Raw genomic sequence first — 25,144 nt, 5'->3', positions numbered from 1 at the left:
CGGGGATCCGGCCATGATGGATGCGATGCAGGCGATCAGGATTGAGTTTACCTTACAGAGAGTGGGTCGACTTGACCCATTCCAGACAGCCTGATTGACATCGGAATAACCGTTATGTTTATATGGACGACCGCCTCCGTGATTGGGCCCCGTCCTCGTAGAGCTCTTATCTCGCCGTCATATGTGCGGGGGAGCTGGCACCCGAGCTCTGGAGCAACGGTTCTTCGGTTTGGGTATAACTCTGCATGCATGGGGGTTCATTTCCCGATCAGTCACTGATCCTGGACGGGGAGTAAAATAGGAGAGCGTGTAACTTGTACATATAAGTTGCTGTTGCACTGTTATTGCACTGCGCTCTCACAAAGACTTCCCATACCTCTAGCAACCTCATGCCACTTCCCCCCTTGCGCAAACATTGTATGATGAACTGGCGCTGGTTTTGGTTACACCGATTCTGATTCCTCCATCCGTCGTGGTTACACAAAGCTTCCGGCAATGTACTTTCGTCCCCACAGTCCAGTTGACTTGCTCAAATACGAGGACTGACTGCTGTGTAGACAAGACGCGCATTTCCTCACATCAATCCATCCGAGGTCTTTGTTTCCTAAAAAGGACGGAAAGAAACCCCCCCTCCTCTATCTTCGACACTAAGCACTATTCTCGTCACTGGCAACGACTTCCGGATGTCGGTTTCCAAAATATCGCTGCCAGACTCTGGACGGCCCCTGTCGGCGAGCGAAGAAAAGTCTCCAGCCAAAGAGGAAGGTCTTGAACAGCTGGGGTATACCCAGGAGCTGACGCGCAATCGATCTCTCATAACGCTTTTATTCCAGACCTTGGCTATTGCTGCCATCCCTTACGGTGAAGGCGGTCCCTTGATAAGCGCCATCTATGGTGGAGGGCCTTTGTCTATCTTTGTCGGCTGGATTGTGGTCTGTGTCCTAGATGAATGCGTCGCTCTGTCTCTTGCAGAGCTGGCATCGCGATGGCCTACCTCTGCCGGTCCGTACTATTGGTCTTTCCAAATTGCGCCTCAGAAAGCGAAAACGGCTCTGTCCTTTGTCAATGGTTGGGTATGGTTGATTGGAAACTGGACAATCACTCTTTCAGTCAACTTTGGCTTTGCGTCACTGATATCTGGAACAGTTTCTATGTATCATCCAGAATGGTCCGCCAATGCCTGGCAATTGCTTCTGATATTTTATGCCATTTGCCTAGCATCATTCATCATCTGCACATTTGGGAATCGCTTCTTGCCGATGGTCGATACCATCTGTGCCGCATGGACAGCTGTTAGCATCTTGGTTATCATGATTGCCATATCTGTCAAAGCTGATGTCGGCCGCCACGATGCCGCCTATTCTCTAGGTCATTATGATACTACTTTGTCTGGATGGGGTGGTTTCACATTCTTCATTGGATTACTGCCGGCGGCATATTGTTTCTCGGCTGTGGGCATGATATCTTCCATGGCTGAGGAGTGCGCCAATGCAGTGGTCAAAGTGCCACAGGCCATTTCTCTGTGCATTCCAGTGGGTGGAATTGCAGGCTTGTTCTTCATCATTCCCATTTGTGTCACTTTACCTCCTCTTGAAGATATCATACAAGCTCCTGCAGGCCAAGCCTTACCATACATCTTCAATGTCGTGATGGGCAGCCCTGGCGGAGGACTTGGTTTGATCTTCTTAGTCCTTGCCATTACACTTTTTTGCTCAATCAGTATAACTGTTGCTGCTTCGCGAGCAACCTGGGCATTTGCTCGAGATGATGCCATTCCTTTATCCAAGGTCTGGGCTAGAGTCAATCCCCAACTCGGAGTACCAGTCTGGTCCCTGGTTTTAGTGACCATTATCCAAATGCTCCTGGGCCTCATTAACCTCGGCAGTTCAAGTGCTTTTACTGCCTTTGTCTCTGTCGGCGTTGTCGCTCTGGCTATCAGTTACGCGATTCCCATCGGCACAAGTCTCTTCCACAAACGTGAGGAAGTCAACAAAGCTCGCTTTACGTGTGGACCTATCATTGGACCCATCATCAATATTGTTGCTTTGTTGTGGATTGCATTTGAGCTTGTGCTCTTCTGTATGCCCACTGCTCTGCCTGTTACCAAGGTGAGTATGAATTATGCATCTGTGGTCTTTGTTGGGTTCATGAGCATCTCTGCCTTCTGGTATGGGGTTTATGCACGGAAGTGTAAGTTCTTTCTCTCTTTATTCCATTCTCCTTTCCAATCTCACAATATTTATTTCGGTTTCATTTTGGGGTCTGACAAAAATGATAGCATACAAAGGGCCTCCTGCATCGGATGGATTGTGAAGTCAAACTCGTGCGCATACTGGGAAACCCGCCTCAGCTGAAATCTATTCAAGGGTTATCTAATATTTGCGCTAATGAATATCGCGGTTAGCATCCAATGTACTTTGTAATTTTAAATAAATAATGCAAAACACTGCAAATTGTGAGTAAGACAAATATCTACATGTCGTTGCCTTCGCCAAATATTGCCGTCGAAAAAAAATAAAGCAGGATATGATAGCCAAGCTGAAACCCGAAGAATCCACTGTAAATGCCGCGAAGATGTTTGATAAGGAGAAGAGATTGATAATATCAATAAAAAGGGTATTTATGAGCTTGGCGCAAAACGGTCTAACCAGCCACGTGCCTCGCGTCGCCTCCTCTTCTCCTTCTCCAACTTGGATTTGTACAAAGTGGCCCACACTGCACCAGCAAAATAGCCGCCAAGATGAGCCCAGTGATCAAGCTTGGCGACCTTGAAGGGTGATATAAGGCTCAGAATCTCAAAGGCGACGATTCCTGCTAATACTGTAGATCCGTTTACGGCGACATATTCTCGCCACTCGTGGGGGAGGAAGCTGGGAACTAATTTGTGACTGGAAAGTAAAGAATTAGTCTTAGTTCAATAAGGAGTCTGAGGGGAAGATTCAAAGTCTTACTCTGCATGAAGCATACACCAGCTTCCCACTAGCCCAGCAATCGCGCCGCTAGCACCGAGGGATGTTATGGTTAGCTTCCCCAGCAAGACGTGGGCTGTCAGCGATGTTATTGATCCAAATACGCCAGCTGAGAGGTAGACAGCTAGGAAATTGCCACGTTGGATTTCATCGTGTACTTAATACACGTTAGCAGGATTCAAGGGAGATGAGAGTCTTGCAATGCGACTTACGTCTCGAGCCAATGAGCCATAGAATGAGTGTATTCGTGGCTAGGTGTTTAAATTGTTGGTGACTGAAAACACTACCAACGACGCTCAGTGCATATGGATATAGCGGAACACTGATGAAATATCGATTGAGTAGTCGCCATGCAGGGGGGATTTTCCACAGGCAATATACTGCCACGTTAACGCCAATGATTGCAAAGACTGTAGCTGCAGCCGGCGGAATATCAGGCCACATCCGCGTACTATTATTCGGTGGAACGTATGTATCCGCATAGATGTAACAAAGACCCAGTGTAAGTAGCGTTACACCGAGAGCTGGGAGTATTCGACCGGCCTAGTTGAGAATGAGTTTGGCTCCCACAGCATAATCCTAGGACTAAAGAGAAACTTACTGTAGATATGGTGTTGAAGTCAGTGTTAGTGTTCTCCGCTCGAAGGTAATGTTTTTGAGCCCATGCGAGGAACGGACGCTCTTTAGGATCAGCACGCGGGCGAGCTAAATACAGTCAGCCATAAATTTGTCGAGATCAACCGCACTCTGATTGACTTGCCCTCGACAACCGCAGCCTCAGTGTACTTCTGGAGCTGGGTGTTTTTCTTGATATGACTCTGCATCTTCTCCTGTTCCTTCAGCTCGCTCTCGAGCCATTCTTGCCGCGCTTTCTCTTCCTCGGCAAGCAACCTTGCCTCATTCTGCTTAAGATTCTTCTTTATTATGCTTTCCCCGTAAATATCTTCTCCTTCGCCAAGTCGTGCACCCCAGTGTCCACTCTGGGGACCTAACTGTTGCACCTGCCGGTATAGCCTCTCTTCTTCTTCCTTTTCCTCGCGCTCAATTCGAGCCATTATAGCTGCGTCTTCATCCATTGAATAATTCTCTCGTAGCCAATGCAGCCCTTTTTCTATCGTCTTAGGTCGAACGGCTTTTGTAATGTCGGGAGGAAACGGCATATCCAGAGTTCCTGCGAATCGGCGACCTTGAAGCAAAGACAAAATCCGGTTCCCTGTTTCAACCGTAACTTTTGACGAGCCAAATATTTTTTTCATCTCGCTAGCTGATAGAGGCTGGCGATCGAGGGTGATTCCCCGTTCGGTTGGAGTCTCGGGTTTGGCATCTGTATTTGCGGACCTTCGAAATATCGTCGCGGGTGATTCGATTGCAGTACGGGTGTGCCACGTAGATGGCGCCTGACGCCATTTCTGTGAGTGCTGCACATAGTGTGTAAATGATGACAATGTGCTGCTATATGTGACTTGTTGTGACAATATCGAGTTCCGTAGATTCGTCGCAGGTAGCAATCGCGAGCAAGTTCGCAGGCCTAGAGGGCATGAGCCACGCCATACCATCGGGAGCACATTGCTCATTTCCAGAGACCGGCTCGAGATGTATGTGTCTCTTAGTGGTATGTAGCAATAGGTATTGGACGAAATTGTTTGTCCTGGCAAGAGAGGAAGTGTTGAAACTCCATCTGGAAAAGCTGGCCGAGAAAGCACCGAGAAGGGAGCCAATCAGCGGCTCTGATCTGCAGTCCGGGGAAAGTCCCGCTTCCTTTCATGGTCGAAATAGCTGACGACCGCGTAGGATTCTGTGTTCGCATTAGTTTAGTCCAATAAGCTACCCACAATGAGCCAGATATAAGTCCACCTTTCTTGATTCCGGAACCTCAAGCCCTGCAAGCTTGAACGAGCGAAGTTACATCATACACGTACATGACAAGACATCACGTGGTGATACAGGCCGATAAGGACTGACAGATGGTCATTCGTGCTTGACGCAAGCACCGACGTGAATAGTTCTGGCACCGGTGCTTCTGAATTCTAAAATCTAGATGAGGTCCAAACTCTAGCAGGACATCCTTCATCCGCTCTGGCGCTATTGAGAGACAGTTTCTACCGCCATGTCTGCTGAAGCGCAACCTATCACCCCCGCCGTGTTTGCGGAAGCCATCAAGTCTTTACCGCTCTCCTCCTTATATGCCAAAGTATCTGAGCTCCGCAATTCAATAGCGCATCTCACGCGCTCCAATGAAGAGCTCAGGCTCTATGTCAGAGACTCTGAGGATGGGCCAGACTCGCCGGACAACAAAGAGCTTGAAAATTACATCGTTGAAAATGAACGTGTTATGCAGTCTATGGCCGAGAGGATAGGATTACTCAAGGTCGAAGTGGAGGACAGAGGCCAGCAATGGATCGAGGAGGCTCTTGCAGATGGCATTGATGAAGCCGATGCAGAGAGCTTGGTAGATGGAGAGTCGCCACCGGCGATCAATGGAATTCAGTCGCATGAGACGAGTGACCATTCTGAGCATGTTAACGGCGTCCGAACCCCGTCGAATCAGCCAACTAACGAAAATGGCGAGAACTCTGAGGATGAGGGAATTCATTTATGATACGATGGGCGATTTACGAAGCTTTTCGCGATAGTCAGTCACCAAAAAAGTAACTCGATTATCTCTTTTTCTCGGCCCTGCTACAAAAGGCTGGTTTATTGATATGCTGAAGCAAGCTGAGATGAAGTGTGAAATATGTTTTTTTTTTTTTTTGAAAGTCATTGTCCATCCACTATCCTGATATCATATCTAGGGTTGCTCTACCTTTCAGAGAGCTTGGACATTTGCAAATATGATGGGAGTGCGAGCCGGCGTAACTCCCAGGCTCTCAGATGTTTATCAACAAAGAAAACGGAAAGAAAAAGGGGATAAAGAAGCCCAGGCAGCTCTTTCCACAGGTAACAGCCAGCAGTTCAGCTCTAATATAGATATAAGCAATCATGTTGCCATGCATAACCCAAGTAGTGCAAAATTGGATATTTTCGTTTCGTCCATAATAAAAAAATCATCAGCAGCAATTGTACCTCGTTCGTCCGTTTCATTTCCCTAAAGAGGCCATGATGAATAATATATTGTTACTCGAAATGCTTCGGATAATCTGCATTAAGTTGGAGGTGGGTTAGATGTCGGGCTTGCCGTACCCACAGCCTCTTGAGATGCCCAGTGGCCTGCGATAGCCTCAGGAGGAATCTTCTCCTGCTTGATGAACAAATCGATAAGGGGTTGCATCGGTTCCATCTCCTTCTCGGCGACAAGCTTGTAGTACTTGGCAACTGTAACGAAGTGAACAAAGCACATGTTCAACATCTCATGGCGGTTGATGTGCCAGAAAGGGTCGAGCCAATGCCCATGATACAAGTGGGCGTAGCAGCGGAACATTTGCTTCATGATGCCTTGGCAATCTTTGTAAAAGGTTGGAGGAAATCCACTAGATTTGCCGATCCAATCTTGCCCAGCGAGTGAGGTCAATGATAAATTCAAGTTGGTAGGGCCAGCAGCAATTGGCGTGTTTGCTGGAGGAGTGGACACATCGCCCGAAGCAAAGGTATGTGGTGCGCCCTGGACTGGTTCTGTGGGAAACATCACTGGATCGTGAATCTTACTGACAATCCATTTCTCTACCCGGTTAATAAACTTGGGAGCTGAGATCTTGGCGGCACGTCCGTCGACAAGCCAGGTGTAGGTGAGACTATACGTTCACAATATCAGATAACATGAAGGAGCAATTAGGGTCTAGCTTCGACATACCGTCCAGCAGACATTGTTGGGCAAGTATTCTCGTTACATAGCGGAAGACCAGTCACAGTGTTAACTTCCTGGATAACTTGTAACATACCATGAAGTAAACGGTATTGTTCAACAACTTTGGCGGACGTCAGCATAATTTTCGATCCCACACTCACAGCGCGCTGTTTCACTTACTTTGATGAGCAAGCCACTCTCCCAGCTCAGCATTCTTCGGGCAAGCGCAAAGAGTCAAGAAATTGCCTTTGACGTTCAAGGGTACATATTTTTCTTGGAAAAAATATTTTGGCGAGTCTTCATTGTTGGGAACGACGACATCGGTGTTAAGATTAGACACCACCGAACCAGATTGAGGAACAGCTGACACATTGGCTATCCCCTGCGGCGGATATCCTGTTGGTGGTGTTTGGGCACCATTGTTCGACTTGGGGGGGTTGTTTGGAGTCTTGTTGTTTCCTCCTCGACCGAAGCCCTGGCGACTGGACATCGTGCCCTTGTTAGCCCAAGTGATAAAGTGAAGAGGCACAGAACTAGTGTCAGAAACACATCGTGTGCAATAAGAGAGAGCGAAATGTTTTTGTAACAAACTGACACTGACACAACACGACAAAAAAAGGGGGATGAACAAAGGGCAGTAGTAGGAAGTAGGCAATGCGGGGGAACAAGCACTTACACGCTCTGGAAGAAGGTTGCCATTGTGATAAACAATGTTCAGTGGGAGGGTTCTTGCCCAGTGCAATATGCAGGAACTGTTATGCAGCTCAATTTATACAGTCACAGGGGAAGAGTCAGTGAAGAGGAAAAGGAGCTCAGAGAGCAATCAAGAGTTGTGAGAAGATGCCTTAGTCCCGAGTCGTACTATGCTCCCCTTACCGCTTAGGCTTAGGCTTAATTAGTGCCTAGGCTTTGCTGGCCTTCCTGGTGGCACTTGCCGCAGCCTGTAACGGCCTCTGTTTGGCCTGCGGAGCAGCAAGCCCCCCGCTGCCGCTGCTCTAGTCCTTTCTAGGTCTAGTGGACAGTCCTGCACCTGCCTCGTTCTATCTGCAAGATTCATCATTCTTGTCCTTCTTACAGTTCACATCCTGGCTACAAGCACCTTGTTATCTACTACCAGCCTCAATATTCATCTGCTGCGGTGAACCACGCTTCATTGAGCTGTGGATCTCTGCGCAATTCCCCACGCGCTGCCCAGTTCCTTCTGTTCCCTCTTTCGCCCGCCGCACAATGTCCTCCTCAGAGGATGAAGATGTTCGGCGACCTGGTCGCAATATGGACGGAGACCGTGGCAGACTAAACAGTGATGACGCCAATTCGAACTTGTCCGGCTCTGAGGCCGACCAGGCGAACGACGCGGATGACAAGGATCTCTTTGGCTCTGATTCTGAAGGTGGTTTGGAAGAGTAAGGAATTAAAGACTCGACGCTGTGGGTATTTTTCCAGCTAATAGTTGTTTCAGACCGCCGCACCGCTCTCTTAATGACCCCGAACTCGACTCTGGTGATGATGAAGGCCGTTACGACCGAATGGACGACCGTATGGACTTGGCTGAGGATGGTGGCTACGAGGAGACACTCAAAGTCATGGACCTAAGCCTCGGTAGAGCGCCAGAACCACAGACTACGGACCAGGAGGTATGTCAATTCTGCTTATTTGCCTGAAAATGTAGCAAACGCTGAGTGAAACTGGAGGTCTATACGATGGAAATACCGAACTTCCTAGCTCTCGAGACAGAAGAATTTAGACCCGATACTTATGTTGCTCCCCCCTACTCTACAGCCTCGACTTCTTTGTGTTGGAGATACGACCCTAAGGATGAGTCTCAACTCCAATCTAACGCCCGTATTGTCCAGTGGGAAGATGGCTCTCTTACATTGCAACTAGCATCAAACCCCAAAGAACAATATAGAATCGCCTCCAAACCTTTAGCGCCTCGGAATCAGGCAGGCAATTACGACCCCTCCCTTGATTCACACACCTACCTAGCAGCTGCCGCCGAGACCGCATCGGTATTCAAAATCACATCGTATCTAACACATCAGCTAAAGCCCCTACCAACGAATGCGGCTACCGATGATGCTATCCAACGTCTCCAAGAAGGCCTAGCTGCTGCTGGCCGAACTGGTAAAGCGAATATACAGAGCTCAGGAATTGCCATTATTGATATTAAGGAAGATCCTGAGCTGGCAGGAAAGAGGGCTGAGGCAGCTGAGAGATTGAAGCTGAGAGAGGACCGTAAACGACAACAATACGCCGATCGGGAACAGAATAGGACTGCACGCCGTCCTACTTATCGATCTGCTCGTGGAGGCCTGACAGCTGCAGGTTTGGAGGATGACGACGGTATGCTCGCAACACGGCCTGCAAAGAAGCGCCCTCGTGCAAATCGTCGCGGAGAAATCTACTCTGATGACGAAGAAGATACCGGCCGCCGTCGACAAGATTCTTACGAAGTAGATGATTTTGTTGCAGACGATGACGAAGAGCTAGAGGAGGTAGACGATGCGTCTGGTTCACTACCAGACGACGAGATGGATGCTGAAGGCGAGAGCGATGACCAAGATGTCCCGTCGCCTCCAAGAAAAGGCACAGAAGTTGGTGCCGGCTCGCCGCCTACTAGAAAGAAAAATCGCTACCGTGTCGAGGATGATGACGATGAAGAATAATGTTGTACATAAATAGCGCCGTCATGACTTTCGGGTCTCCTGCTTCCCACCAATTTCCGGCCAGGCCAGGTTCGATAATAATAATACACATCAAACGCATTAACAACTAGCATCTCATTGAATAGTCAAATGTGAACTGCGATCTCCATCCCAGTCAATATAAAACTAGAACTGCGACAGTATTTAGTCATAACATACGAATACATGTCGGTGAGAACTGTGTTTATCTATTTGCAGCCTTATGCAGCGATTTCAAAAGTATAATTACCATTTACAAAGGCTCCACGCCATCTGGATACTCCCAAGCTTGAAATTCAAATCCCTCAAGAACTTTCTTTCCAGCACCAACAATTCTTAGACATAGCATATCCCTCTCCTCGATATTCTCTTTTTCCTCGGTCATGTCGTTATCAGGTTCAGTTAGGGTAGTCGAGACGGAGCACGACACACTTGGCGATGTTGCATTTGACATCAAAGTTGAACAGGAAGTATCAAATTTAGCGGATTTATAATTCAGATTACGCGACCTCTTCTCGGCATGCCATCTATGTTGGCGGTCCTCCATTTCACGCACGAGTGAGAGAATGTCGGGCGTCATGTTGCACAAAACCCCAGGCTCGCACAAACCATCGTCCAAAGGGCCACCAATGACTGAGCGTCGAACTACCTGTCGAAGCCACTGTTTCCAAGTTGCATTTGCTCCTTGAGGGTCATCGGTGATGGATTTCAGGAAGTCTGAAGGAGCAATCTCCTTACCCAAAACTTCTGCATCGGCCTTGGACACCCTGAGCCAAGCATCTGCAATGACGCTCAGGAGAGTACCCAGCATCATGACATTTTGAATGCCCGTGGCAAAAGCCAGCGGGCATATTTCGCACCGAATGACTGATTGAGCTGTTCTCGCGGCGGTATGCAGCGATGTGATCGTTTCCCTAGTGACAGAAAAAGCATTCAGGCTCGAAAGGTTGCTTAAACAGAGGTAGAGGTAAGACAGGCAAGGACACTGGGGGATACTCTGGGATCCATTGGGTAGTATCGACTCCACTGTCATACTTGGAAATCCGGGATTCATAGATAGCATTGCAGATGCAGCCGAAGCAGTTGAAAAGTCAGGCCAAGGAGCAGTCGTTGCAGATATCGGCCGTAGTCTGTGGAACGGGTCTAGTGATGACGTTGGATCAGTATCGATTTGATCCTGCGGGCGATTAAGGTAGACTGGTGGACATAGGTGGAAAGTGTCCACTTCTATATTGGCCGATGTCCACTCTCTTTCTAAATTTGAATTGTTGTATGGACTATCCATGTCGGATAGAACGTTTCTATCATCCACTCGCGTCCTTTTCTTGGGGGGCCGGCCCATCTGTTTCTGTATTGAATAGTGGCAGGTGATGGCTTGTTTGACACATCGTCGACAGCCATCCTTTTCGCCTGAGCATTTCAGCTTGCGTTTTCCTATATTGAATATTAGCATGATAATCAAAACAACAAGACTAGAAACACCATACGGCATTCATCACATGCTGCATGTCTCTTTGGCTCAGCGTCCTCCGCTATAAAAGATCCGTTATGTGACATTATTCATATCAGGCAAAGCCTAGAGCTATAATCAAAGGAGGGCGGTGGTCGAATTTAATACTGGCTTCTGTATGTGTTTTGATCTCTCGCTATGAAACCCCTCACTGGTTGAATTGGTTTTGCTGAGATGCCCGCAGTCAGCGGGGAAATAATGCTGGGATATATATACAGCCGTTTCTGAAGCAGAGCCCCGGTTATCACTCATTCACAGGACCTATTCTCCGTTTTGTTTATATGGATGATATATATCTCCTGGGTGTGAATAATCTGGAAGAAGGTTATCGCTGTCGTGAATGTTAGTAATACTGGAGCGACGGCGCAGCTGGGCATCTTTGAATAAGGCAGGCTGCCCAATTACATGCGTTTTGCGGGCTTATGTAAACCAGTTTTGAGCACCCTGTTGGCTGCGAGTCGCATGCAACACCAAAAGCATACGAAACTTGCAAGCTTGCGCTCGAATTATAGCCCGTGAATAGCGATGGGTCCTGTTCTTACGCAGTCGCGTGCAATTCTAACTATAATTAGGCCCACGAGTTTTCTTGTTCCTAAAAGATCCTTTGCTCATGCGAATGGAAAAGACGAAGAGGAGCTGAAGAAGGCAAGAGAGTGGCTCGCAAATTTTTCCAGAAATACAATACCTCGCAGCATATGTACTGCATCTTTCAGTCGTTCTAGTGGACCTGGAGGCCAAAATGTAAACAAGTACGTTGGTAACACCTTCAAACAAGACTACAGTTTTAACACTGAAGGAATCCAGAGTCAATTCTAAAGCGACATTGAAGGTTCCTCTGATTTCATTATTACCATTGGTACCTCCAATAATTCACGAACGGCTACGATCGTCTCGCTATCTAGCCGACAGAAGCGACTCCTTGGTGATCCAATCAGACGAGGACAGGAAACAATCTAGCAATCTTGAATCTTGTTTTTCGAAGCTCTACAAGCTGATTGAAGCATCTGCAAGGGAAGTAATTCCCGGAGAAACATCCCAGGAGCAAAAGGACCGAGTGAAAACCCTGTAAGTGTGTACATTATGCATACCAGCAGCTTTAATCTAACATATTTACAGGAAAAGGGCAGAAGGAGAGGGCAGACTCAAAATGAAAAAACTACAAAGCCTTAAAAAGAGCAGTCGCAGAGGAAGCAAATATGACGATTGATATGCAAAGTTGGAAACCTTCCCATGCGAGCACCCTGAGAACGCCATGCGAGATAAGGTCATAAGGAGTCATTAGTCCTGTGAGCCATGCTTCGGTGCGAGGTCCCTTTGTACCCGGCCTATCGTCATCATAACCGCCTTTTGAAGTGATGGATCAAGCTCTTTGTTCTCCGACAACACCTTTAACCACCCCGTCAACTCTTGCGCGAGGTCAAATCCCATCTGATATTTCTTCATATGGCTGAGAGACGTGCCAAATGCTCGAGGAAATTCTGGTGATGTAACTCGGATTCCAGCAACAGGCGATTTGATATGGCATATAGCCGTGTGATATGTGTTGGGTGATGTCGATAATTGTTGGGCGACAACATGGTCAACGATCTTCCGTAGACATGGAAGATCTTCGAATTCAAAAATCATGTCAAAAAACTCATGGGCCAGAATAGGATTATTCGCTGATTGTTTCATTGCTGCATCAAATATTGCCATGGGGATAGCACCCGTGAGTGCAGGTGTTGCGTCGAGTGTCTTCAGTGCTCCTTCGTCCACGCCGTCTTCCTTCCCTAGTTCCGGATTGATATCCTCAGCGGTGATTTTTGGAAGGGCCATCATATCAGCATCCTCATCAACAGCCTCTGTGAGAGCAGACTTTTCTTGCGGGGGCTGATCTAATCCCAGGATCCGTCGACGGGCTGAAAGTTTGGCAATGTAGATACATTCTAGTTTTCCGTATTGGACCCACATATTCCTCTGGGTTTTGCAAAAGCGAAGACCCCGTTGAAAGTAACTTCGTGCTTGTGTCATATCGGCATGCTCTTCCAGTGTGTATTTGGCCGCATAAATCCACAATTCGGCCTTGGAAGGATGTAACCGCAGCGCATCAGCGAATACGTCGCTGAGTCTTCGGTACATTTTCTGCTGCCGACAGAATTCAATATATTGAACCCAGAGCCCCAAGTCCCCAGGACACTTCCGTGTAGCACGATCTAAGATAAATAAGGTGCGGCGCCCCGTATGCTGCGCCGCAGCTTTGACACCGAGTCTCTTCGTGCGCTTCTTTCGCAGGGTCTCAAGGTTCATTTCGTATTCGGCATATCGGGCGAAGTCAGACGGCGACACGCCTGAAGCATTGACTTTGTGCTCAAAATCGGACCGCTTTTTAGCAATAGAGCGAATCTCATCCTGTACCAGTTAGCAAAGGCCTGTTGATTGTGTGAACCGCGCATAGTTACTTTCGAGAAGATGCCCTTTTTCTCATATTCCTTCAGCTCAGGTACCGCCTTCTCCAAATAGAAACGGGCCTTGTCAGCTGCCATGGTGGAATATTCACGGTTTGCTTTCAATTTTGGAGCACTGCTCTCTCAACTTTTTTTTTTAGGACAACCTTCTGGCAAAAAAAGGCGGCGAGAGCAAGGACGATGGCCCGTGCACAGCAGAGTTCATACAACAAGCCTATTCTTCATCAGGCCTAGTGTATTCCGAGTCCCGATTGCCGAACACCCGCCAAGCTGGCCTGAGGTATCAAGCTGGCCTAAGGCTGAGAGAAATAATACGGGGCATAAACATCAACGCATGCTCCTAATTGTTCAACCTGCATCCACGGCCTTGTCCCAACATTCGACTCAGGGGCACGCCCTTCTCGTCCTTCTTTCCATTAATTATATCTCTTTCTTGACATTCATTTTCTACACAGACTCACATTTTTTAATTCCTTCGATTGATTTCTACAATCGTTCCCTTTTCGTTCCGCCGCCATGGCTCCCAAGTTTAGGGACGGGGACGCCGTCGTGACTGTAAGTTCGCCGGCTGCTGAAAGAAACGCACATTAACCTAGTCAAATAGATCAATGGCAAGTGGGTTTCCAATGCGCACACTTTGTTCGCCGCCCTTGCCTTCCTCGGTGCTCTCCTTGTTGGCCTTCAGCTACATTATCACAAAATCGTGCAGAATGAGTACTACGGCTATCCCGAAGAATGGTTTCCTTCCGTATCCGCAACCATTGGCGATCGATACCCAGAGCGCTCGGTTTTTCAAGTTTTCATTGCTATCACTTCTGGGCCGAGATTTGCCCTTGTTTTCCTCTGGTATATCATGACTGCGCGACCGAACTCCACCTTGCCAAAAATTGTTGCTGGCACTGGCGTCTTTCGCACCTTGACATGCGGCGGCTGGACTTATGTGACCTCTACCGATGACCATGATTGGCACGACATCTTTATGATTTCCTATCTCGTCGCCACCTTGCCGTGGACACTCGGGTGCCTAGCTCTGAGCCCTGCCAATCGCCGGGCTGTGAAATATCGGAAAATCTTCGCCGGTCTCTTTTTTGGCTCGTTGGTTCCATTGATTTATTATTTCATCCAACATAAAGTGCATAAGGTTGCTGGAGGTAAGACAGCCATTCTATTGCTACGATCTTTGTAAGTAGTCGTTAACATCTGATTGCTTTAGCTTATACCAAATATGCTTTCTTCGAGTGGGCTTTGATTTTTTTTGATGTCGGATTCGATGCCATTACTGCCCTAGACTTCGAAGCCTTTGAGCTTGTCGTGAGGGATGTGAAAGGAGTCAGTAGAGGGTATGTTAAATGGCTCCCAAAATAGAAGAAAATGTACAGTGCATTGTGGCTTCAGTTGCCAGCCTGGAAGGAATTTGTGTTCTGATAATATGTTGGCAGACAGTTGAAAACATCTGCAGACAAAGTAATTGAAAAAGAGTATGTTTTCTTTCGGCAACTCAACACGATCTTGAGAATAACCGAGCGATAGGAAGGATAAACCGATCGGATACACGTTTGGCTATGGATTCTCTTGGTCCGCTGCTTTTGATACCGCAGCTGATATCTACAATGGAGTGGGTGATTGGAAAACACCAATAATGCGTATAACATGCTAATTCTTCGCAGTTTGTTTTCTGGTCTAACTTAACTTCCCTTGGGGTTCTTGTGTGGTGTACGTGGAACTATAACAATTTCATTCCTTTCACTGGTTTCTGATTCTCAATCTAGATTTCCCTCTTTGGTATATGGGCATATCTGGTTACGAAGTCGCTATTCTCTGCACCACATCACCTCTCATCATGGCAATTCCATCTGTCCGCTCCTTGGCAGTGCGCAATGCTCATATCCTTCATTTCTTGACACTCGTTGGCCCTCTGGCATTCGTTGTCCAGAACCCTGCATATCGTCTTTTTGCTGTCGGCTTCAGCGTGTCCATGGGCTGTCTGGCGTGGTCAGCCGCCTTCTATAGTGCACGTGCTCAAGGTGTAAGAATAGAGTCTGAAATCGACCGCCACGCAGCCACCTTCTCTAGAGAAAGTTATCAAGCCATAAGACTAGACTCTCGAATTGCCTCATTTGCCATTGGTCTTATTGCTTCTAGCGTAGCCAAATTTGCCTTTCAAACGAACAATCCTATTTGGCCGATTATGAATGCAGAGAACGGTGGCTGGAACAAATTCGGCCTTTTCATCGCTGTACTGGCCGTGGTACGCTCCTCAAGAAGATCGGGTTGTGTTAGCGGAGGCGAATACTATTCTCCACCTGGCAAGAAAGGATCGGCCATTCTTAATGGCTTGGGTGTTGGGGGTGTCATTTTTGGTATGCATTCACTCCTATCAGATTCTAGTACAATGATCAGTTGGGTCTGGGAGGGTTTCCCTATACGTGGTCCCATACAAGTTCCACATGGTACATTGACGATTTTTGTCATGAGCACGGGCTTAATCTTTGGCTTCCAATACCCGCGTTTGGCTGGATCATGGACAGCTTTCAGTATTGGCTCACTTGGAGCTGCTGTCCTCACCTGTTACAGCCATTGGTTTGGCTTCTACGGTGGCCTGGCTCTCGCATTCTATCTCATGGCTGTTACTCCTGTCCTCTTCTCTTCTGCCGTTCATCATTCACCTGCGTCTACCTTTGGAGTAGCCTTTCTCGTATGGGTGTTCATGACTCTTTTCCATGTGTGGGTCGTTGCATACGCATTCGTTCCTGGTGGACCTTTGGTACGGGAAAGAACCGATTGGGTCATGACGGTGCTCATGCTGTGCGTGGGAGCCGGTGTCTTTTCTGCTGCAGTGACAAATTCCTCTTCTTTGAAGAAGCAAGTTGTTGGCCCGAGCAGGCATAGACAACGCGCATACTACCTTTATGCTCTTGGTCTTTTACAGCTTCTTACAGTAGCTGTTGCGTATCTTCGATTTCCAACGAATGACTATGTACCACACCACAAAGATGACAAGGTGGTGACAGCTGGTATCTGGACTGTTCACTTCGCCCTCGATAATGACATGTGGTCTTCTGAGCAGCGCATCATCAACCTTCTGCGTGAGGCCGAACTTGATGTCGTTGGTCTCTTGGAATCTGACACTCAGCGTATTATCATGGGTAACCGAGATTCGACCATGTTAATTGCCGAAGAGCTCGGAATGTATGTCGACTATGGGCCTGGTCCTAATAAACACACTTGGGGCGCTGCTTTACTCTCCAAGTTCCCAATTCTTAATTCTACACATCATCTCCTACCATCACCAGTCGGCGAACTGGCACCTGCTATTCATGCCACTCTTGACATGTACGGTGAGATGGTAGATGTGGTTGTCTTTCACTCCGGGCAAGAGGAAGATCCAGAGGACCGTCGATTACAAACCGAATATCTCTCGAAATTGATGGGCTCCTCGCCGCGGCCGTTGATTTTGCTTAGCTACCTTGTAACAAGGCCACTTGAGGGCAATTACAACACATATGTCAGCGACTTGAGTGGCATGAAAGACATCGACTTTACAGATTGGGATCGATGGTGTGAGTACATTCTGTATAAGAAACTCAAACGCACCGGTTATGCAAGAATATCGAGGAGTACTATCACAGATACTGAACTCCAGGTAAGTCATAGACGATAAGAGATTATCCGTTTCTTTAAATGAATTTTACGCTTGCTAATTTCGGTACAGGTGGGAAAGTTCGTCATCGGCCAGCCAGAAGGTGAGAATGAGATGCGTGTACCAGAGGAGATGGTACCTGAAGGTCTTCGTTTCCCTGCTTTATTCCGTGGAGAAGGGGTTCGCGGCCATCAGTACCATGTGTTTGAAGAGCCCAGATATTGGCAATAAATTTTTTAATTAGTTCATGTCGACGAAATGAAAAAAGGGGGGAATAATATTTACAGATTTGCAAGAATAATCCTAGCGCGGGTTCCGGCATGTTCACGCGAATTTTTGCTCTTCTATTTCAAGTCTCTGCTCTACCTGCGCCTCTCGGTGAAAAGAAACTCAGTGTTCTCAGAATCTAGCTAACATAGTTGGCGGATATTTTTAGCGCAAAACCGACGTCAGGTTCGTCATGTGGTATTGTGAATCAATAAGTTCATTCCATGGTTTAACTTGATTCGATATTCTAATATCCCTTGATCGAAGTTGGTCCTGTAAAATACGAACCACCCATCCGTCTGATTTAGTATATCTTACAATGTCCAATAGCTGTTAAGCAGGTCATTGGTGCCAGTCCCCTCATGGACGACCAAGAAAATTCATTGGAAGATGAGATTCTATGGTGTTACGTAGCTATTGATTAAATCCGTGGCACGGGTCATCACATTCCAAACTCGGGCTACTATACCTACCATTGGACACGATGGAATGGGCAAGTATCATCGATACTTGTAAATATGACTCAATTCTTTTTTTCTTTAACATTTTTCAAAAGCCACACATTCTATCTCGGATTTTCCTTCCGGAACTTTTTTTCAGGAATGCCAGCGAATGAACGCTCGATACCCACTGGACCAGTGCTTGGGTCCTGTGGGATCATGATGCTTTGCTTCCCCGGAGATCCACACCCAGAAGACGTCAATTTGAATCCGTATTTGAAATCTCGCAATTAGATGGAGAAGATGCGATTTTGAAGCACTCTTTGCATCTATATGGATCGCGATCTCTCGCAAATATTTACGGCGGCTAAAGCTCAAGTGCTAGATGTAAAGTATCCGCTTATGATCGGCACCAGCGGTACTTGGAAATGGATTTGATTCACCACTAGACTTTTATAATGTGTCTTCGAAACTTTAAAAGGGCTGCCTTTTAGGGTTTCTATATACGCAGTTCTCCCTTTATACACTTGGCTCCACTTCTGTTGGAGCGAATACTCATTCAGTAAGCAAATGTACGACTCCGACGAAGAACTGTAGCATTGAAAAGGAATGGGGCAGGGAGAACAAATACATGTATTGTGATACACTCACTAAACTCAACTAAATGAGGTAAGTGTATAACGGAACCTTATGTCTTTTCGGGCCTTTACCGCTGATCCATGCGCTATTCAAAGATATCCTCGTTAACTTTTTTCAACCTGAGCTTGAATCTGGGGGTTTGAGCTTGAGTCACCTATTAGTATCACATGCACTTGAATTTGATTCATTTATTGAGTCTTCTTTTATCATATGATACTCCTAGACTTTAAAAGTCTCTAAAACTCTCATGATCGACTCACAGTGACTGCATAGTGCAGGATTTCAATATTCAAAAACATAGCTGAAATCAAATAACTGTGTCTATGAAGGGAATATTTGCCCTTCTCATGCCTGAGTCATTAATTTTCAGGTTGAATATTTCCAACCACATATCACAACCCATTGCGTTCAGTTTTGATTCAAAAGTAGCTGGTAAGAAAGTTAGTCCAGACCGCTTTTGGCGGTCAAAACATATTGGTTCTGGTTATATAAAAGACTGAGGCTCTCTTGAGAACGTTTTAGCTAACTCCAACAGAGGAACGATCATGGAATCGCCGAGGAAGCGTCGAAAGAAAAATGGAGAGCTGTTTAATCCTTCAAGTGCATCTATACAGACCATTGAATCCAAGCAAAGAAGGGTTCCAACGAGTGCACTGACAAGACAAATCCCGCCACTTTCTGACCCTGGCCAGTATTGGCAGTGGGAGAACCAGCCCTCATCGGTGCAGGCAGTGCATCCATATACCGGGCAACTAAGAAATGTGAGCATGGATACTCGAAATGATTACAAATCCTCAGAGTATTCTCTGTCACAGACTCTGCCTCAATGGGTGAAACCATATTCAACTCAACAGGTACTCTCTTAACGCTGAATGAAAAGCATACAAAACTGAAATTAGAAACAGCAAATTTTTGGCACCAAGAGTTGGGTAACTGTAAATAAGAAATTGGATCCACGGTGGAATATACAAATGCTTCCAAGAGCTCATATTCGAAGCTGTTCAGCACTATCAGAAACAACCAGGCCATACCTTGTGCCACCGAATGTCCGCTTTGAAAAGGACCAGGCTCACAATTCACGATCGTCAATTTCAATGGCAAATGAAGAGGCTCATATCGACGGAATGTTACGAGGAGCAATTAATGAAGCTTGGAACCCTGCTCAAAGATCGAGTGAGGAGCTGTCTTCCGACACCTTCAGTGAGAGAGTTCCACTGCTGCGAAATGCTACACGAGAGATACGAGAAGAGAGATCTTGGCATCATAACGCAAAGCTGCGATCTATGGAACGAGACGTGGATGAAGATCATCAACCTTTCCATGTGCAGAAGTACAAACTCCTATGGCTTGTGGCGATATCCATATTTGTTGGCATATTTTTGTGCCTTTTTCTGTACGCCTTCCATATTATCTGATAATAATTACGTACATATTGAATATTGAAGACCACGATAGGCCGTGGCCTTCAAATTATGGATATCAATGTAAAGACGGAATGACTCGCTGGCCAATCTACGTAGCTGGATTAAAACATAGACAATTAACCAATATTTAAAGATATCGGAGACAAATCCTAGTTTGGCTAGTAATAGTATAATAAAATGGCCCCCTAGCCTTGCTTCATGTATAGATATCTGTATATGTAAAAGGCAGTATGTTGTTTGCAGCGCGAGGCAGCGGTGCAAACAGCGCAAACAGAAAGTACTTGCGGAACGCGACAATCAAAGAAACTGGAGCTGTTCAACGAAAAAGCTGTATTACTCTCTCACCATTGAAGCCACCACGGCGGATTTTCAAGTCTTAATCCCATATTAATGTCTCGATAAGTTTATTCTGCAATATCGGTTTGCAAAAAAGGGCTGCGGGCTATCGCGTGGACAACGACTTTGAAAGCGGCGCCATTAGGTGTCCGTTATCGACATGTTCACCTTCACGCCACTCCTTGGGGCACAGTCCTCGTCGTCGAAAGCGTCTCAGTCGATTCTCGAGCTTGAAGGTGGAATTAAGGTTCTTGTCGATGTTGGGTGGGATGAGGGTTTCGATACTTCGGATCTGGCGGAATTAGAAAAGTAAGCAAGAGATGAAGCTTTCGTGTAATACATGTTCAAGCTGACCCTAGATTGTCTTGTAGGCATATTCCCACACTCTCTCTGATTCTTCTAACCCATGCGACTGTTTCACATCTGGGGGCTTTTGCGCACTGCTGTAAAACGTTTCCTCTTTTCACGCAGATCCCAGTCTATGCTACAGGACCAGTTATTTCTCTTGGAAGGACGCTTCTCCAGGACTTGTACGCCTCTACGCCACTCGCGGCTACGTTCCTACCTAAATCCTCAGTATCTGAGCATGATAGATCGGTATCAGCCTCACCAGAAGCAGTGTTGGTGGATGGAAATGAACAAGGAGGCCAAATCCTTCTTCAGCCACCGACCTCGGAAGAGATCGCGCGATATTTTTCTCTCATCCACCCGCTCAAGTATTCGCAGCCTCACTCGCCACTCTGCTCGCCTTTTTCTCCGCCGCTTGATGGGTTAAAGTTAACTGCATACAGCGCCGGGCACACTGTGGGAGGCACAATATGGCATGTTCAGCACGGTATGGAGTCGATTGTCTACGCAGTAGATTGGAATCAAGCGAGGGAGAATGTGGTAGCTGGTGCGGCTTGGTTTGGAGGGTCTGGTACGAGCGGGACAGAGGTTATCGAGCAATTGCGCAAGCCCACCGCTCTTATTTGCAGTAGTAAGGGCGGTGACAAAATTTCACCACCCGGTGGTCGTCAAAAGAGAGATGCGCTACTTTTCGATATGATTCGTAGCAGTATTGCCAAGGGTGGCTCTGTATTGATCCCAACAGATACCAGCGCACGGGTTCTAGAGCTGTCATATGCCTTGGAACATGCCTGGCGCGATGCGGCTGAATCTGCCGACGGCGAAGACGTGTTAAAAGGGGCCGAACTTTACTTAGCTGGGAAGAAAGCGCATAGCACAATGCGACTTGCAAGAAGTATGTTGGAATGGATGGATGAGAGTATCGTCAGGGAGTTTGAAGCTGTCGAGGGGGGTGACGCAACAACTAGCAGAGGCCATGCCAGGACTGACAGCCAGATGCGGAATGTCTCTACTGCGCGTGAAAAGCAGACCACCAAATTGGCGCCATTTACTTTAAAGCACCTGAAAATTGTTGAGAAGAGGAAGAAACTGGAGAAGATCCTCACAGATAGCTCACCAAAGGTTATCATTGCGTCGGATACTTCGTTAGATTGGGGTTATTCAAAGGAGTCTCTTCGCCGCTTGGCGCAGGGATCGCACAACCTTATCATTCTCACCGAGTCACTTCCAAGTAAATATTCCAATGAGGACCCGAAATTATCCAAGAAGATGACGCTTGGTCGCGTTATATGGCAATGGTTTGAGGAGCGTACGGATGGTGTGGCAATGGAAACAGCAGCAAATGGAGAGTTATTGGAACAAATCCATTCAGGGGGGCGAGAACTTCTCGTGACAGACGTGGAACGAGCACCGTTGGACACAAATGAGGAGTTATTATACCAGCAATATCTCGCTACGCAAAGGCAAATCCAAAATACATCACAGGCACGGGGGGAGACAAACATTGACGGCGCTGGAGATGCTCTTGACGATGATGGAACAAGTTCGACTTCGTCCGAAGACTCGGATTCAGAACAACAAGGTCGAGTTCTCAATTTTTCCACCTCATTGGCACACGCAAATCGAAATAAGCTCGGTTTGAGAGATGAGGATCTAGGTGTTAACATTCTTCTGCGACGGAAAAACGTTTTCGATTTTGATGTTCGTGGAAAAAAGGGGCGTGAGCGAATGTTCCCGTATGTCGCTCCCAAAAAACGCGGGGATGAGTATGGTGAATTTATCCGCCCTGAGGAATACCTCAGAGCGGAAGAGCGTGAAGAGGCGAATATGCAGCAAAACGTATCAAGATCACAGAGTGAAGTGAAGCTAGGTCAAAAACGTCGTTGGGACGAAACAGGGCCTAACGGTCGTCGTTTATCAGGGGGTGTCAGCAAACGTCACGCAGTTCCTTTGAATGGAGAACTTAGCAGTAACACAGGTGATCTCAGCTTATCTGATGAGATAGCTGTAGATGTTGATGACGCTGAACTGTCTGAGGATGAGCCTGAAGATGCGCCGTTCGAAGGCCCAGCGAAGTCCCTTTATCGCTACTCTAATATAACCGTGAACGCTCGCATTGCGTTTGTTGACTACATGGGCCTACATGACAAGCGCAGCCTCGAGATGTTGATTCCGCTGATTCAACCACGCAAGCTCATTTTGGTCGGCGGCTTGAAAGAAGAAACGTCTAGTCTCGCAGATGAATGCCGTAATTTGCTTGCAGGCAAAAAGGGTGGTGATTACTCGACCGCCGTTGATATCTTTACACCTATTAACGGAGAAACCATTGATGCCAGCGTGGACACGAATGCTTGGGTGGTAAAGCTCAGCAGAAATCTAGTCCGGCGCCTCAAATGGCAACATGTGCGTAGTCTCGGTGTTGTGGCTATAACTGCGCAACTAAGACCTCCCGAAACAGTTTCCACCGAGAGCGAACCTGAAGAATCGGCCAGCAAGAAACAAAAACTTTCGGAAAATGAACCAGAGACCGTTTCAACGCTGGCAGAGAACACTACAGTCTTATCCACCGCCAAGCCTGATATATACCCTGTTCTTGACATTCTTCCTGCCAATATCGCGGCCGGCACACGTTCCATGGCTCGCCCACTGCACGTTGGCGATCTTCGCCTTGCCGATTTGCGGAAACTCATGCAATCAGCAGGCCATAAGGCGGAATTCCGGGGCGAGGGAATATTGCTCATCGACGGAGTCGTCGCTGTTCGGAAATCGAGCACGGGGGCTATTGAGGTTGAGGCTGCAGCGCAGTTCTCTGGATCCGACAGAAGGGGGACAGGGAGCTTCTTGGCTGTGAAGCGAAAGATTTATGAAGGCCTTGCAGTTGTGGCAGGAGGCTAGCCATGTATAACATGTACAATATTGCATTATCATCAATATCATCAATATAATGCCATGAAATGTCGCAGTGGCATGTTCTTCGATCACTTTAGATGAATTTCGGGTACTACCTTAGGGAGGGGTTTGATGACTCCTTTTGCGGTTGAAGCTTGAAATTGTCAACAATCCTCTGATGTGATGCCTCCTGTACTTCTCTGACTGACTCATCATCCCCCATGGCGCCTGCCCCGGAGCACTGTACCTCCTGCCGCATAGAACCTACCACCATCTCATTACTTGATCCAACAAGTGCATCATATTATCTCCCTTTCCAAGCCCTCGTCACTCAATCCGAAGGCACTCAATCGAAATTCGGTATAGATCACGCTAGAAATGCCTCCCGTTACGTATAGATACACGTACAAGTATTCTGGCCCTGTCTCTGCTAACGCTTTCACTTCGAGCCCACCGGTGTACTCTCCTGGACAACAATATCATCGAAAGCGACAACACAGGTCTGCTTCCACACCCATAGAAGGAAAACCATCGCGGCCAGTCCATCTCACTGTGAATAACCATCACTATGGGGTAAGCTTTATTAGATCAAGTAGCACTGCGGCATACTCATTTGTACTTGTGGATCAATAGCAATCGCAATCGCAGTGCAAGAATCATCACCTCTCACATATCACCCAACCGGAAAACGATAGCGGGATACACGGTGATGGGGATGATTATCTTCCGAAACATGTTGAAGGATATTATAGGCATGTAAACGAGACACTGAATGCTCAATTTTATCCCAGAGGCACATATACTGCCTATGATTCCTCCAGCATGTGCAACGTTTCATCATATCCTCTTCCTTCTTGCCCATCTATGCAGCCGCCTCCTATGCCTCCTGCATATGAGCATCTTATTGCCTCTCCCATGCCTACGACACCAATTGGATGCATTATACCGGGAATGAATATTGCTCTCAATATTCCACTCCACCATGCCAATACAGGCACACCATCCGATTCCAGAAAAAACGGGGCCGTTACTTATGGATATATCTTTCCAAAGCAACATGCCACCATTCATCTCATTGAACCCGAATATTTCCCTTTCAATGGGCTCAATGGCTTCCGGTTTCAAGTCTACAAGGTACCAACCTGCTTGACTGTGGGTGACTTTATGGATCAAGTCATACCAGCAGACACCGGTTCTAAGGATTTTTACTCCGCTCGGGGAATTATTGAGTGCAAGCAGCTAGACAATCGTTCTTGGGGAATGGGGCAGGAGTTCTGGGTTGGTGGCCCGCTTGGCGATGTCCAGTCGATGAGGGCAGCTGTCAGGAATTTTACTTTGGAAGATATTGGTTGGACTGAAGATAAGAGCCCTATTTGGGTGGCAAGGACGTTTGTTTAAAGGTCAATGTCTTTCAGGCGGTATTCGAATGGACGCAATACTGTGAGTATACAAATACACATTTATTGACAGTTTGTACGATATAATGACACTATTAAATATATTTTTGTTATGACAGCTTCTATGGGTTTGATAATTGCCGTAAGCAAATCAGGATTTTAAACATCCACATGGAAACACGAAAAGAGACAGCTGAAGACATTTGATTGAAATTGACTGAATGCGGCATTCTTTTGTATCCCAAATGTATATGCTAAATAGATCTTAAATAGAGATCTTCAATAAATCATCATGCACTTGCGTGTAATCATCAAAGTCATGGACTATTTTCATAGCCATGTATATAGCAACTCAAAAATAACCAAATCCAACACC

The 25,144-nt window shown here is 46.9% G+C and overlaps 11 protein-coding genes across 11 annotated transcripts; 7 read left to right on the top strand and 4 right to left on the bottom strand.

The window, feature by feature from the left end:
• Positions 1–683: 683 nt before the first annotated feature.
• BGW36DRAFT_399778 (putative amino acid permease) lies at positions 684–2,313 on the top strand (the record flags this gene model as incomplete). Its single annotated transcript, XM_046218559.1, has 2 exons — positions 684–2,190; positions 2,279–2,313. The coding sequence occupies 2 exons, from the start codon at positions 684–686 to the stop codon at positions 2,311–2,313; spliced, it is 1,542 nt and encodes a 513-aa protein (XP_046068915.1).
• A 307-nt stretch (positions 2,314–2,620) lies between these two features.
• On the bottom strand, positions 2,621–4,543 carry BGW36DRAFT_399777 (putative rhomboid family protein; the record flags this gene model as incomplete). Its single annotated transcript, XM_046218558.1, has 5 exons — positions 2,621–2,888; positions 2,952–3,126; positions 3,182–3,512; positions 3,571–3,674; positions 3,730–4,543. 5 exons carry the CDS (start codon positions 4,541–4,543, stop codon positions 2,621–2,623), a joined length of 1,692 nt encoding a protein of 563 aa, XP_046068914.1.
• Positions 4,544–5,076: 533 nt separating this feature from the next.
• Positions 5,077–5,568, top strand: BGW36DRAFT_430780 (uncharacterized protein; the record flags this gene model as incomplete). The annotated part of the gene is made up of 1 exon (XM_046220889.1): positions 5,077–5,568. The coding sequence occupies one exon, from the start codon at positions 5,077–5,079 to the stop codon at positions 5,566–5,568; it is 492 nt and encodes a 163-aa protein (XP_046068913.1).
• A 516-nt stretch (positions 5,569–6,084) lies between these two features.
• Positions 6,085–7,611, bottom strand: BGW36DRAFT_33093 (Mob1/phocein). Its single transcript, XM_046212825.1, has 4 exons — positions 7,427–7,611; positions 6,931–7,232; positions 6,757–6,871; positions 6,085–6,697 (listed from the first exon to the last, which is right to left on the bottom strand). Exons 1-4 carry the CDS (start codon positions 7,447–7,449, stop codon positions 6,112–6,114), a joined length of 1,026 nt encoding a protein of 341 aa, XP_046068912.1. The 5' UTR covers positions 7,450–7,611; the 3' UTR covers positions 6,085–6,111.
• Positions 7,612–7,977: 366 nt separating this feature from the next.
• BGW36DRAFT_399774 (Leo1-like protein-domain-containing protein) lies at positions 7,978–9,416 on the top strand (the record flags this gene model as incomplete). The annotated part of the gene is made up of 3 exons (XM_046218557.1): positions 7,978–8,153; positions 8,210–8,384; positions 8,442–9,416. The coding sequence occupies 3 exons, from the start codon at positions 7,978–7,980 to the stop codon at positions 9,414–9,416; spliced, it is 1,326 nt and encodes a 441-aa protein (XP_046068911.1).
• A 271-nt stretch (positions 9,417–9,687) lies between these two features.
• On the bottom strand, positions 9,688–10,991 carry BGW36DRAFT_362576 (putative C6 finger domain protein; the record flags this gene model as incomplete). Its single annotated transcript, XM_046214385.1, has 2 exons — positions 9,688–10,868; positions 10,922–10,991. The coding sequence occupies 2 exons, from the start codon at positions 10,989–10,991 to the stop codon at positions 9,688–9,690; spliced, it is 1,251 nt and encodes a 416-aa protein (XP_046068910.1).
• Positions 10,992–11,469: 478 nt separating this feature from the next.
• Positions 11,470–12,151, top strand: BGW36DRAFT_430776 (peptidyl-tRNA hydrolase domain protein; the record flags this gene model as incomplete). The annotated part of the gene is made up of 3 exons (XM_046220888.1): positions 11,470–11,693; positions 11,749–12,009; positions 12,061–12,151. The coding sequence occupies 3 exons, from the start codon at positions 11,470–11,472 to the stop codon at positions 12,149–12,151; spliced, it is 576 nt and encodes a 191-aa protein (XP_046068909.1).
• A 71-nt stretch (positions 12,152–12,222) lies between these two features.
• Positions 12,223–13,466, bottom strand: BGW36DRAFT_430775 (putative rRNA processing protein Utp6; the record flags this gene model as incomplete). Its single annotated transcript, XM_046220887.1, has 2 exons — positions 12,223–13,332; positions 13,383–13,466. The coding sequence occupies 2 exons, from the start codon at positions 13,464–13,466 to the stop codon at positions 12,223–12,225; spliced, it is 1,194 nt and encodes a 397-aa protein (XP_046068908.1).
• A 247-nt stretch (positions 13,467–13,713) lies between these two features.
• Positions 13,714–17,409, top strand: BGW36DRAFT_385733 (putative integral plasma membrane protein). The gene is made up of 8 exons (XM_046216948.1): positions 13,714–13,943; positions 13,993–14,539; positions 14,602–14,728; positions 14,828–14,866; positions 14,919–15,003; positions 15,056–15,101; positions 15,158–17,031; positions 17,101–17,409. The coding sequence occupies exons 1-8, from the start codon at positions 13,905–13,907 to the stop codon at positions 17,257–17,259; spliced, it is 2,916 nt and encodes a 971-aa protein (XP_046068907.1). The 5' UTR covers positions 13,714–13,904; the 3' UTR covers positions 17,260–17,409.
• A 1,510-nt stretch (positions 17,410–18,919) lies between these two features.
• On the top strand, positions 18,920–19,789 carry BGW36DRAFT_430773 (uncharacterized protein; the record flags this gene model as incomplete). The annotated part of the gene is made up of 2 exons (XM_046220886.1): positions 18,920–19,228; positions 19,280–19,789. 2 exons carry the CDS (start codon positions 18,920–18,922, stop codon positions 19,787–19,789), a joined length of 819 nt encoding a protein of 272 aa, XP_046068906.1.
• Positions 19,790–20,294: 505 nt separating this feature from the next.
• Positions 20,295–23,377, top strand: BGW36DRAFT_362572 (putative cleavage and polyadenylylation specificity factor; the record flags this gene model as incomplete). The annotated part of the gene is made up of 2 exons (XM_046214384.1): positions 20,295–20,443; positions 20,506–23,377. 2 exons carry the CDS (start codon positions 20,295–20,297, stop codon positions 23,375–23,377), a joined length of 3,021 nt encoding a protein of 1,006 aa, XP_046068905.1.
• Between the last annotated feature and the right edge of the window lie 1,767 nt (positions 23,378–25,144).

The sequence above is a fragment of the Talaromyces proteolyticus genome (assembly GCF_021365285.1).
Source record: "Talaromyces proteolyticus strain PMI_201 chromosome Unknown BGW36scaffold_10, whole genome shotgun sequence".
NCBI lineage: Eukaryota > Fungi > Ascomycota > Eurotiomycetes > Eurotiales > Trichocomaceae > Talaromyces > Talaromyces proteolyticus.
This window is presented reverse-complemented; position numbering and strand designations above follow the sequence as displayed.

Bases quoted from the DNA above. Each gene is read 5' to 3' on its own strand.
- BGW36DRAFT_385733 (XM_046216948.1), top strand. From the start codon at position 13,905: ATGGCTCCCAAGTTTAGGGACGGGGACGCCGTCGTGACT. The intron at 15,102-15,157 runs GTACGTGGAACT...TTCTCAATCTAG, and splicing joins CCTTGGGGTTCTTGTGTGGT to ATTTCCCTCTTTGGTATATG. The intron at 17,032-17,100 runs GTAAGTCATAGA...ATTTCGGTACAG, and splicing joins TCACAGATACTGAACTCCAG to GTGGGAAAGTTCGTCATCGG.
- BGW36DRAFT_33093 (XM_046212825.1), bottom strand. From the start codon at position 7,449: ATGGCAACCTTCTTCCAGAGCGT. The intron at 7,233-7,426 runs GTAAGTGCTTGT...CACGATGTCCAG, and splicing joins GCAACCTTCTTCCAGAGCGT to TCGCCAGGGCTTCGGTCGAG. The intron at 6,872-6,930 runs GTAAGTGAAACA...CGTCCGCCAAAG, and splicing joins AGAGTGGCTTGCTCATCAAA to TTGTTGAACAATACCGTTTA.